Below are 12559 nucleotides of genomic sequence, written 5' to 3' on the forward strand. Positions count from 1 at the left end.
ATTGTGTAGCTTTGTGCTTAACTTCAAACAACAAAATCATTTCCATGTATCTCGTGTCACTTTTTCGCTCCGAATTGCCCCATTGATATTTTCTATTTTTCCATAACTTTACACTCTTATACGTTAGATATCCCTGAGCTAAGATATAACTTTACCTGTAAAAATTAATAATATATAATTGTCTGTTATAATGTATAGTAATTCTAGAAAAAAATGGTATATTTAGATTTACTTCATTTTTTCTTTGGTTATGGATAGAACGTCGGTCAGATTGACCAAGACCGATAAATTTAGCGTTAGGATATAAAAAAGTAACAAATAGAATATAAAGTTTTACTGGATAAAAACTTTTAATATTCATTTAGGAAAGTCTAAGAAGTATGCAAATAAGATTTGAAAACTCTAAGATGAAAAACTTTTTCTGTTCTAACATAAAAATCACCTTGCAGTCGGGCTGACTCAGTAAATAACGGCTTCATAAAATTTCATACAAGTCATGTAGAAATATTTATTAAAAAACCTGATTTTTACAACATACTTGTAATGTTTAGCTAAACGTTTTCAAAATTTCGTAGAAGTACATATACTACATTAAAAGTTATAGTATGCATAGTATTATAATTGCATGGTGGTTACAAGAGCGGTCAAAATGACCGAGACAGCGTAAGAAGAGATATAAAAAGAAGCATAAAATATGTCATAGTAGTATCATTGCATTATACTCACTTGAGTTAGATGAGTTAAGAATGAAGTACTGAGAACAAAAACAGTTTATTAGCTAAGTTATTACGTATTGTGTTCATTCAGGTACGTAAACGTAGTTAAATTGCATTGGTAAATGTCAAATTTTCAGCGACTAGAATTTGTATTGTGTGTTAATTTGATTGATTCTTGTTAAGCCCAAAGCTACACTACGGGTATCGAAATCTGATTTTTGGTGATGTAAGCCTACCAAATTACAGTTGTATCACTGGAGGGGGCTTTTGTTATCTTATATTTATTGCGAATCGTTAGTGCCTGTCCGAGCGTTCGTCTGTCTCCTGTTTAAAAAGCTGCGCACTCAGACAAAGCTCAACATTCACTTTTGAAAGGACAGGAGAACAGGCATGAATAATGTTGATAGCAAATTTTATTTCGCAAGAAGGAAATTCTACACTAAATAATTAGGAATTAATCATACTATCATCCACATTTCAAAATGTGGCATAACCTAAAGATTAGAAATATAGATTTACCGTATGCTATTGTTGAGCGGCTCTTAGCATGACTAAAATGCTCAACAATTACTTTTCGTGGTGGGCGGTATGAGTAGCTCAGAGTTTTGGCTGTGAGTGAAACCAAGAGTGTAACACAATTAGCGTTTTAAAAATCCATGAAATAATTCTACTTCTTAGATTAAAATAAACTTTTACCGTCACTGGGGACAGGTACTTTGCTTGTTTAACAATAAAACTATAATTTAACACATCATGAAATAGAGTGTATATATGTATAATGCATGTCTATGTTTTTCTTTCTACTGAAACACATACATCTTTAGTAAACAGTCAAATTCTAGGATGACAAGCATGATTATTAAGATGTATGTTTCTGTGAATGTTACATATCAAGTTTCTCCAGGATACGCAAGGAATGTCGTACTCAGAAGTTTCCGGGACAGCATCTCAAGTGTCTGATGCCGTTAAACCAACGAACTCACCTATAGACTTCGGCTTTTACAATAAAGCAAGATCGCTGGTGTTTCAACCAGACCAGGAAGATGAGTGTAATATAACAGTCGAAACCCCTCTAATGGAACCGATGTCATACATGCCCGAGAGGGTTGGTATCGATTTTCAACAGGCAGTTTAGTAATCTTAAGAGGGTTTTCTCTCCATCTCTTACATTTTCTTATTACTCATGTACGTTAGTATCTGATTTACATATTTGATGTAGAAAACCGCTTAGACGTAAATGTGATGTAGCAGTATTAAATATTTTAAATGCTTTTGTAAAACGTAATAAAATTTATTGAAATAGTTAATGACAGGTGACAGTAATGAATGTTTTTTCTTTTGTTGTTGTTAAGCATATAGCTATACACAAGACTATCTGTGCTCTGTCCACCAAGGGTATCAAAACCCGGATTTTAGCGTTAGAAGACTTCAGACATATCGCTGAGCCACTGAATGACAGTACTGAATGTAACTCCTACCAAAGTTGTATGATTGCAACATCGTGTTTCTATATATTTGTTATTGTTTGAGTACAATGCATAAAGTAATGTATGATGCTGTAACAACAAGGCTGCTGTGATGTATCTTTAAAAATACCAGTATGAATACACTAATGATTTGTTTTATAACCAAGTTATCAAAAAATAAAAATAATATTGTTAACTGGGAAATATATTAAGGGTTAGCTTTGCAAGTTCACTTTATTAATGATAGACTCGCAACTAGAAGTTAGATTCTTTAAAAATTCAACAATAGAAAACAAGCATTTTACTTTAGAAGCTGTTCATAAAAATTGTGTTATATGCACTTAAATCATACTAATTTGACTGACAAACGAAAGCAAATACTGAAGTTATGAAATACTAAAGCTAGAAGTTTTAAAGATATATTAATTTTGGATAGAACACGCTGCAGGGTCTTTCAGAAAGCTCAGTCTTAAAATATAATGTATAAATCAAACATTCCAGGAAAATTTCTGTCCCAAACATTATGCTTTATTTAATTTTTACATTATTTAACTTAATTATTACATTTTACGAATCCGTAATTAGGAGTTTGAGACTTGAGGTCCTTTCCTTTCCTTAACTTGAAATTGATATGATTTTTGTTAATGTTTTCAACCATTTCCACATACTTCTAAATTTCAAGTATTTTTCCAACAGGGTTTACTCAGTTCATTATATTTCATTTATTTTTATATTCTCACATAGTAAATCATCTTTTTATACTTTCTTACATTTGCCGTTAGCTAATTACTATAAGCTTATAATCATGGTTTTGTTCCTTATACCATCTTCAGTAATTTATCACAATTGCTTAGGTGGTTATATAAATTCATACATTTGAGATAAATCTTACAACCTAAGATTTTAAAACACTTTTCAGCTTATATCTCTGTCGAATTTAACCTATTTGTCCATTTTATTCTAGAGTTGTTTGTTCCACTGATAGGCTAGTTGTTCAAGATAAAACATTTCTACACTATTTATGTTATTAATATGGAGACTTCTGTATAGCAACTTTACCAGACTATGTTGTGCCCCCCAGTGACACAGCGGTATGTCTGCGGACTTACAACGCTAGAAACCGGGTTTCGATACCCGTGGTGGGCAGAGCACAGATAGCCCTTGTGTAGCTTTGTGCATAATTAAAAACAAACAAACACCAGACTATGTTAAAATAAAACTTAAAATAAAATTACATATTAAGTATGCAACGATCGTAGAACCTTTATCATAATCTTTTTTAGTCGACTATTATTGGTCAAATTTGTTAATTGCGCTGTTGATGTATAAAAGATATACCAGTTTCATATTTAGTAACAATATAAACCCTTCAAAAATTAAGAAAGCGATCACTGAATGATGCCTGGAAAATTGTCTTCTGAAAACAATCGATATGCTATTAGTTATGTATTCGTTTCATGCATCCTCTTGCGAGCTTGCACCACTTTTTTGACGCATTTTGAACGTGCTAACCGCATTGAAAAATCCCTTGTTTCCCCTTCAGACATAATCATTTAAAGATTTGCTGTTTGGATGGTTATTTCATTTACTGATTTTCAATAACTGTGCAACAATGTTATCTGCCTTGTTGAAGGCGGATCAGGGTTGTTGATAAATGTACAAATTATTAAATTTGTTTAGATGCTTAAAAATGGACATCATTGATACAACAGGAAACTCAGTTTGGTGTATTCAGATCCGCCATGAAAAGGTTGTGAATCGATGTATAAAATAAACAATATATTCTCTACATAACCTGATCATAATGTTGAAACGGTAATTGGTCACATAATGATTGCTGTTTGGATTACAGAGTCACCAGAAATTGCCAGTTCTTTGCTTAAAAACTCACAATGAATTTCGGGGCAGTAAATGCAATGATCATTAGTGAACAACCAGTAAGAAACAAACTTATAAGTCCGACTCAAAGTAAAAAAATTCCGCTTTAGCTCTGCAGTCGGGTGCAGAGCTCGTTTGGAATTTTATCGATATCACTAGAAATGGCAGCAAACCCGAGTGAAAGCCTGAACTCATTTTAACTCATTTAGAGAAATACGTAATATTAACTCAGTTAAGATAAGATTACATATTTCTCTCAGTGATTGATATTTCCATGTGAGAAGAGTAAAAAATGAATGATATTTACAGTGCAATATCCTTAAATCTGACCGTGTTTATGGTTATTCAGTTACGGTGTGGGGAGTCATCAAAACCAATAGGTATAAGGAACGTATTGTGCTACCAAGTAGGGTTCGATTGTTCGTAGATATAGTGACGTAGTATTGAACCAGTTTTACTACTGTTTATACGTTCAATTGGATCATACTCTGTCCTGAAGCAGGACGCTACTCGATATTCTACTGCAAGTATTTGAAGAAATTAACAATTTTAGAACTTAACTGGACATTGTATACGTCAACGAGTTAACCTATTACACCATGCTGCAACTTTACCATTGGACTGACAAGTGAATGGTATAGTATACTAACACCCTGTTCAAACTGTTCGTCTGTAAATCAGAATTATACCCAGCAGACGCAGTGCCTGCTTCAATGCTAGGCGACCTATACTTTCAGGTAAGTTGCTTCTGTCAGACCTCAACTCTGATAATTTTGAATGGCAAGACGCACGTGTTCCATGAGTTGTAACTAGTAATATGCTGTACACAAAACTTTTATTAATTAAAATTTATTAAGTGAATAAATGGTTGTCTTAAATATACATCAGCTCCTTTTAACGATTTAAACATAAGTCTATTTCTTAACATTTTTGATAATTAATAACTATCCATTATTGTACATCAATACAGTGGTTAATTAAACCTATTTTAATTTAGATGCTCAAAATAAAATAACATTAAATTATAAATCAGCAAATGGCACCATACTCGTAGGTTGGGATCTTCATTACAGTTTTGTTAGTTAACAGTTTGTAAACTTTTGTACAATTTCCTCTTTGACTTAGTTGCCTCTCTGAAAGATCAATTCACCACACTCGGCACTAGTACATAAGGACATTAAATCAATATTTTAATTTCTAGAATTACCTTTAAAACCTTATTGTTTATCAGCCAAGACCACTCTTGTAATTTATAGAACTCAGAGATCACGTGATAAACTGTATGGAGAAGGTAGATTCTAAACATTAAATTTATGTTGTACTTTTTTTCTATATTCCTGCTTGGCATAATGTGAACATATGGCAACCATATGTCTGTAAATGGTTGCGAAATTTTTTCACAAATTGTACTTTCTGGTGTCCTTATTTAGAATGATTACTGTAGTATTCCATAGCGCCATTTGTCAAGAATAAGAGCACTATAATGAGAATTTATAGTATATCATAAGCATTAAAAATTTATAGTTGTATTACTCATGCATATAATAGCTGTTAAACATAAAATAACTCTCGGATAGTCCATTAGTCGGGCTTATTAATTTTGAAAGAAACAATTAGCTAAATATTGATCAAGGAGTGATCATCTCAGGATTCACGGATATAGCTAATTATTTCATATAATGTACTTTGTTTATTTCTTTCTAAATGTGAATACAATAATTTCTAAAGATACAGGGAACCATACTTTTTTAGTTAATAAGCTTTTGGCTATAGCCTAAAATCAAGCCATGCGCTACTGTGGAGTATAGTGAAAAGCCAATTTTACATTATGCTGTGAAACTTATTTGTAGCCTATTTTATAAATTCTTCTATCACTTGTTGACCACAGACATTCCCTGCTGATTTTAGTGACAATTTAGAATATTCTACTAAACAAAAAATATTAACTCTTTGTTTTCCACTAGGGGGATTTGTTTGTTGAATTTTAGCGTAGAGCTACTTGAAGGATACCTGCACTAGCCGACGCTAATTCTGAAGCGATAGACTAGAGGGAAGACAGCTAATCAATACTATACATCACCAACTCTTGGATCTCTCTCTTCACCAAAGAATAGTGGGAATGACCGTCACATTGTAACGCCCCACCCATCGGCTGAAAGGGTAGTCATATTCGGCGAAGGAATTCAGGTCCTAGACCTACACATTGCAAGTCGAGCACACTAATAACCAGGTTACGCCAGCCGCTATAAGACACTATTGCATTCCAGTTTTCAAGTGTAAGGAGACTGGGCTTTAGCGCCTGGAACATAGCCACTTCCAGTTGCTAATTCAAACCAGAAGTAGCCATATTCTGTGTGCCTAACTTTATGACATGCACTTTATTTATGCACTCAGAATAAGATTATTATTTTTTTCCATTGTATTGTTCAGAGTTTGCTGTTCAACATTGCCTTGGGTAGATTGGGTGTTTCTATCCATAAGATATTAAATCTTTCTTACTGTTCTGCTAGTGTACTATCTATGATGTTGAACTCATTATCATACAAGAAATGAACTGTAGGCACTAATATTTCATCCGTATCAGTGCCTATCCAAGATACCTCATTCTTCAAACTGTTTTGGTCATATGTTTAACTGAGGGGTAATGATATATAATAGCTTCATTAGATACGAAAAACACAAGGCATTAGCTCAGAATAAATGGTTCTACTCAAAATTTAGTTGAGGCAGGCCATATAGGTAATCTCCAAGTAAGAAGGTAATAAAAAAAGAAATCCCCCAAAACTGGAGCTTAGGTAACAGTAAAATAAAATGCAGGTGGTTAGTATGACATAAGAAGGACATATTTATAAATTAAACCGAATTTCAACCTGTAGGCCCAATAAATAGCATGTATGAGTAAAATAAACATAATATATGTATACATATATATGTCGTAGACAATTCTTATTTGTATAAAATTTGAATAACTATTTAGAAAAAAACTAAAATAATATTATATAAAAATATTAGTAACTTAAATACACTAAAAAGTTATAGGTCATAATTTATTGCTTTTATTCACATAGTTCAATCATAGTATAATATAAAAATATTTGATATCAACCTAAAGAATATAGTTTGTTATAAATAATCGTATAAAGTATAGTATTTTATTGTAAGAATAATTCACTGAAAAAGTCCACTTCGTTTATTTTGATATGCGTCCCCCACTGTGGCTCAGCGATAAACTTATTGGACTTATAACACGAAAATTCAGAGCTCGATCCTTTCGGCGAACAGAGCTGCGGATAGCCAATTATACAGCTTTGCTCTATAACGAAATAGACTTTCATAAGCAATGTTATTACTTAGCTTAATTGATTCTGAATATTGTAGTTTTGGGAGATTGAAATTTCAACATTTTGAAAATGATAAAATGTTTATTTTCCTTTCAAAGTTGTTGATTTATACGAAGTTTTTTTTTTATAAATGATTTCGGTATACTTTCTAAGTCGTAACGTCGCGTCTTTAAAACTGATTTAAAACTCTCTAAATTTTACAAGGAATTTTAAAGTGTTATTAATGCAGATTTAAAAGGAACGTGTAACTAATGTGAGATAAGAAGTTAAAAGGTAATTTTGACTTACTTTCTGTTCAAAATGAAGTATTACAAGCTCGTGTATTCTGTTTGCGATAGACTTTGTATAATATGGTTGGGTGGTGGTAAATCAACTCTCGAATTACCTGATCATGACATAGTATATCGATCATATTCATTGTAAGAAGCCTTATAGGTGAATAGCGATGGAGATGGATGGTATTTTTTGAGTGCTCAGTATTAGAGCATTGGTCCGAGATTCAAGTCTCTGTTCCGAAGTCTCTTTTCACTTATCGGATTTCTATATAGAGAAATTAATAAATAAATTAATTAATATACATATTTCTGTATTTTTCAGCATGGAGTTAATAGTGTCATCAACCAACGAAACAAGGTTTCAACCTCTGTGTGATGCATCACAGAATCGAGCAAGCTGCTAAAAAAGTCAACTATAATTATATTCGTCAGAATGAATATTCAAGGTCATCAGTGGTTTTACCTTATGGATGTTAAGTGCCAAATGTTCTTCGAATATACTTTCAAAGTCTCTGCATTGGAATGTAGCTGAAGCTTAGAAAGAACTGCTTTTGTCGGATAAACTGTTTATTCTGAAAGCTTGTTGATAAACTGAGAATAAGTTTCACTTTTTCTTATTAACTCTCGGAAACGAAATCACAATTAATTAAATAACTCCAAAACTCCGGTGGTTTTGGAAAGTGAGTTCAGTTATCAGGGTTAACAAAACAATTTTACTCAGAATATCTTTATGTTAAAGATCTACATTATAATTATATTAATATATTTGAAACTGTCAAACAATGTATGCTGTAAGTTTGAGTATATTAATTTTCACACTTTATAAGAATCTAACTGTAATAACAAACCATTTAATTAATGTATAAGTCGTTGTTCATTATTTGAGCAGAATTCAAGTCAACCACAAACACTATTGTTCTAAATGAAGAATATTTGTGAGTATCCGTGTTTTCACAAATCATTTGTTATTATAGACGTGTATTTTGTCGTGGATATCAGCGTGAAATTCATAAATAATAAAATAACATTATGAAAGGTAAATAGAGCAAGATATTTCCTTTGTGGAGATTTTTAGAAATAAATGTGCTAAGGTAAATTATCTATTCCGAAGGATTATTTAATGTTATGCCAAATCTGTAACGTATTAAAATAGAAAGCTTTTTTGGACCATGTTATTTCTTTTCTTTTTTGATTGATTTTTTATTTAAGCGTCTGTGTTACACTAGAACTTCTAATTTATTTTAAAATGTCACGCAATATAATACTTTAGTTGCAATGATTATTTAAGACTATTTTTCTATGAGCTTTGAAGTGAATGTAAATTTTACAATATACAAAGATTAAAATTTCATATTTGTGTGTTGCATTTGAACCGAACAGGAAGTCATATTAATTTTAAACAATGCCATCGTTCAGATTTATTTAAAGCTTTCAAAATGAAAAACAGTGTTTTATTCTCAGAAACATTATTTATTATAGATAGTCGAGTACAGTTTTTTGTTGTTGTTTTCGTTAGGCTCATCGGGGGTTCAGTGATATTCCGAGGAACTATAACGCTAAAATTCGGTTTTCGATATTCGCAGTGGACAAAGCACAGATAGCTCATTGTGTAGCTTTGTGCTTAACAACAATCAAATGTTTCTATTAGAGCCATATAAAATCTTTGCAGCGTTGGTTCTGAATTTTATTGTTTAAATTTCATGTTTATAGAAAAATGAAGACATCCTAACATATTTAGATTTACGGGTTGATATCTTTTCACATAAGTTTTTGCTATCACCAGAAATGAACGAAAAAATCTAGACAACGTTGAACACAGTTGATTATGTTGGTAGAAAATAATACTTAACGACTTTGATGAATTTCTGGATGATTACATTTCCTTCTTATTTCATTTTGAAAGTTCCATAGTTTCAAATTTTTTTGATTAATGAAAGGTTGGGAAAAAACATGTATAATTATGTAGAATATTAAGAACAATGCAAGTTCATAAAATTGTTACATTCAGATTCCCACAAACTCTTTCTTAACATATTTGAATATGGAAGTCAAATCAACACATAAACCTTTACTTACTGATTGGGAAGTCAGTGTTGTTTCATGTACCTCACTTAGTTTTCCTTGAAACTGATGATATAGCTGATCCATAGAACTATTAGATTACAAGTGACTTAATTTCTTTGCTGAGACTAAGATTACTTTTCACTTTCTGACTTCCTGTCTTTCCGATATCATAGTAACACGTGCTTCTCTCGATCTCTTCAATAGACTATTCATCTTCATGACCATCCAATTCAATATCTGACTTACAAGGCTCTGTATCCTCGACTTAATACCTTTCTTACGGTCCTCCATCAATTGCCTTGATCATGTCATTCCTAGCACGAGTCTATGATCTCTTCATGGTTTTACGAGCTTTCCAGTCTCAGGAACCGCGTTTAATATTTCACTACACAGAACACATATCAACTTGGTTACGGTTGTTGCTTGTTAGTAAAAGATATTTTTGTGTTATTTCAAATATTATTGGACATACTGGGTCTATATCTTATTTGAATTGATAAGAGACACTTTATTTATCTATAGTGTTGATTGAAAGATTAACACACATTATGAAAGGATGACATTTTGATGCACCCTGAAGTAATTAAATACTTCAGGGGATGTTCTGAAAACTTTACTTAAATGTAGAAAAAAAGTAAACAACAATACTTTTTTAACTACAAACACCTAACATTTCATTTCACAAAATTACAAAGACCTATAGCCCGAGCTCTTTCGAAAGGTGGACTTTTATTCATTAGCGGAAAACTGGGAATAATGAAGAAATGTCCACTTTTCGAAAGAGCTCGGGTTATAGGTCTTTCTGTTAAATTGAGTTTTTGAATCTGCGTGTTTTCCTAACATCCTGAATAAACGTTTTTTTCTGTGTTAAAAGCTCCAATGGTTTAATAAATAAATAAATTTGAATACTTCTCTTCCGTTCTGTGGGTGTTTGGATATAAGTTGTATTTGATGCTTATAATATTTTCAAAATGTTTTTAAAGATTACATTTTTAGGAGAAGCGATATTGCTGATTTCTTTTCTTTAATCCAAGCTTAGATTAACAATTATTAAATTCTCTCGAAATCGTAGTTTCTTCTCCTCATCAGCAAGACTTAGTGGTAAGTGATATACTGATGAGAACTTTCCCAGAAATATGCTCTTTCGTAAAAGTTGAGAGCCACCTATTAGTAAATTCTACATATTCATCCGCACAAGAAGGCAATACAAATTTGCAGATAACAAACGGCTTCTCATTTTATTACATCTTTAAAATGAAAAACATATTGCAAGAATAGACTTAAAATACATTTAAGTCTATTTAAAATATGTAGCGATTTGTTATCCTAAACACTGTAAAACTGTAACTACTGGCTTATTTCTTTATGTCCAACTTCAAGACTTTACAGGTGATCCGCATATTCAGCATTTCATTGATAAAATGATTAATGAAACCTCTGCCAAACTCGTTGCGTTTCAAAATAATTTTATTGCTGCATATTTCATTATTTAGATTAGTATTACTGCGTTCAGTCCTATAATTACAGTGAATAATTATTTTAATTAAATTACTTTAAATGCCTTAAGAACAAACTACTAAAATGTGCATAAAGTCCTTCAAAAATTGGCTTTCATTATATTCTTAATTCAAATTTACATGGTCGATTATAAACAAGAGTGTTCAAGAATGATAAGCTGGATTCTTCTTCACATTCAGCAGTAAATGTTATGTATGGTTGTTTACTATTTATATATTACAAACATTTTTGAACAGAACTCTGTGATTGAAAGATAGTAAAAGTGTCATCAACATACGTTCCATAACGAAGTGACTTGATTTTTAGGGGTCGTTCGTTTATCCGTTGTAGTTAAAAGGGAAAAAAATCGAAAATAATTAGCCATAACAAGTGGAACTTAGATCTCATACAAACACCGTTAATTTAATCATTATTTGTTCCATTGAATATAGAACGTGATTTTTTATCTGCAAAAGACTGTATATTAAGACAGAAGAAAAAACAACAACATCTTAATAATGGACCAATAGTCTCTTGTAGCGGAATGTTAGTGTAAAGAGACTCCACATCGTAGCTAACTACATACACATTTTAATTATACATTAAATTCTGCACTGAAGTCGAAACTCAAAATTATTTTTCACGCTGAACACAATACATTATTCACGAGAAAACAACCAAAAAATGCAGTTTATTGTAATAAGTGCCAATGTTTAACGCTATTGGTCTTACGGGAATGTTTAGTTTGTGAGTATTAGGTAAACCATACTTTATTACAGCACGAGAACTGACTGGCCTAATTTTTCTTTACACGTTCTCATTTATAGTTTTATCTTTCTTTCACTACAGTAGATACTTGTTATGGTGTGAATGTTTTTTACAAGCTAGTGAATCGTGATTGTAGTTAGTTATACTTGTCATAAGACATTAGTATTAGGTCTATTATACAGTGCGGTTGGTATGCTATTATTATACATTACTCTAATTCTTGAAAATCCCTTAGGGAATGGATAAAGAATGTAGTATTTAAAATTGAATGTTGCCCGGCTGAAGAAGATTCCTGAAGTTGCTGAGGCGTTTCGGAAGGAACTGGAATATACCATCACGAATGCCGTTGCAGATGCTGATGCTGATCCCGAAGAGCGGTGGACGAAGCTCCAAGAAGTTCTCCGTGCTACTGCTTCACAGCACCTTGGATCACTCAAACGCAAGCACCAGGATTGGTTTGACGAGAGTGACAAAAAGATCCAGGATCTGCTAACCGAGAAGCATCAGGCCTTTATGGTTTACCAGAATGATCCTGCTTCGGAGTCCAAGAAAGC

The 12559-nt window shown here is 32.1% G+C and overlaps 1 protein-coding gene across 1 annotated transcript in view; it reads left to right on the top strand.

The window, feature by feature from the left end:
- Positions 1-8899, top strand: part of LOC106468019 (synaptogenesis protein syg-2-like) — a 63150-nt gene extending 54251 nt beyond the window's left edge. The window contains exons 12-13 of the mRNA XM_022396320.1: positions 1621-1821; positions 7999-8899. Of these exons, the coding sequence (XP_022252028.1) occupies positions 1621-1821; positions 7999-8052 (255 nt within the window). The 3' untranslated portion in view covers positions 8053-8899. The remainder of the gene's footprint in view (positions 1-1620; positions 1822-7998) is intronic.
- The last annotated feature ends 3660 nt before the right edge of the window (positions 8900-12559 follow it).

The sequence above is a fragment of the Limulus polyphemus genome, unplaced genomic scaffold, assembly GCF_000517525.1.
Source record: "Limulus polyphemus unplaced genomic scaffold, Limulus_polyphemus-2.1.2 Scaffold2834, whole genome shotgun sequence".
NCBI classification, from domain to species: Eukaryota; Metazoa; Arthropoda; class Merostomata; order Xiphosura; family Limulidae; genus Limulus; species Limulus polyphemus.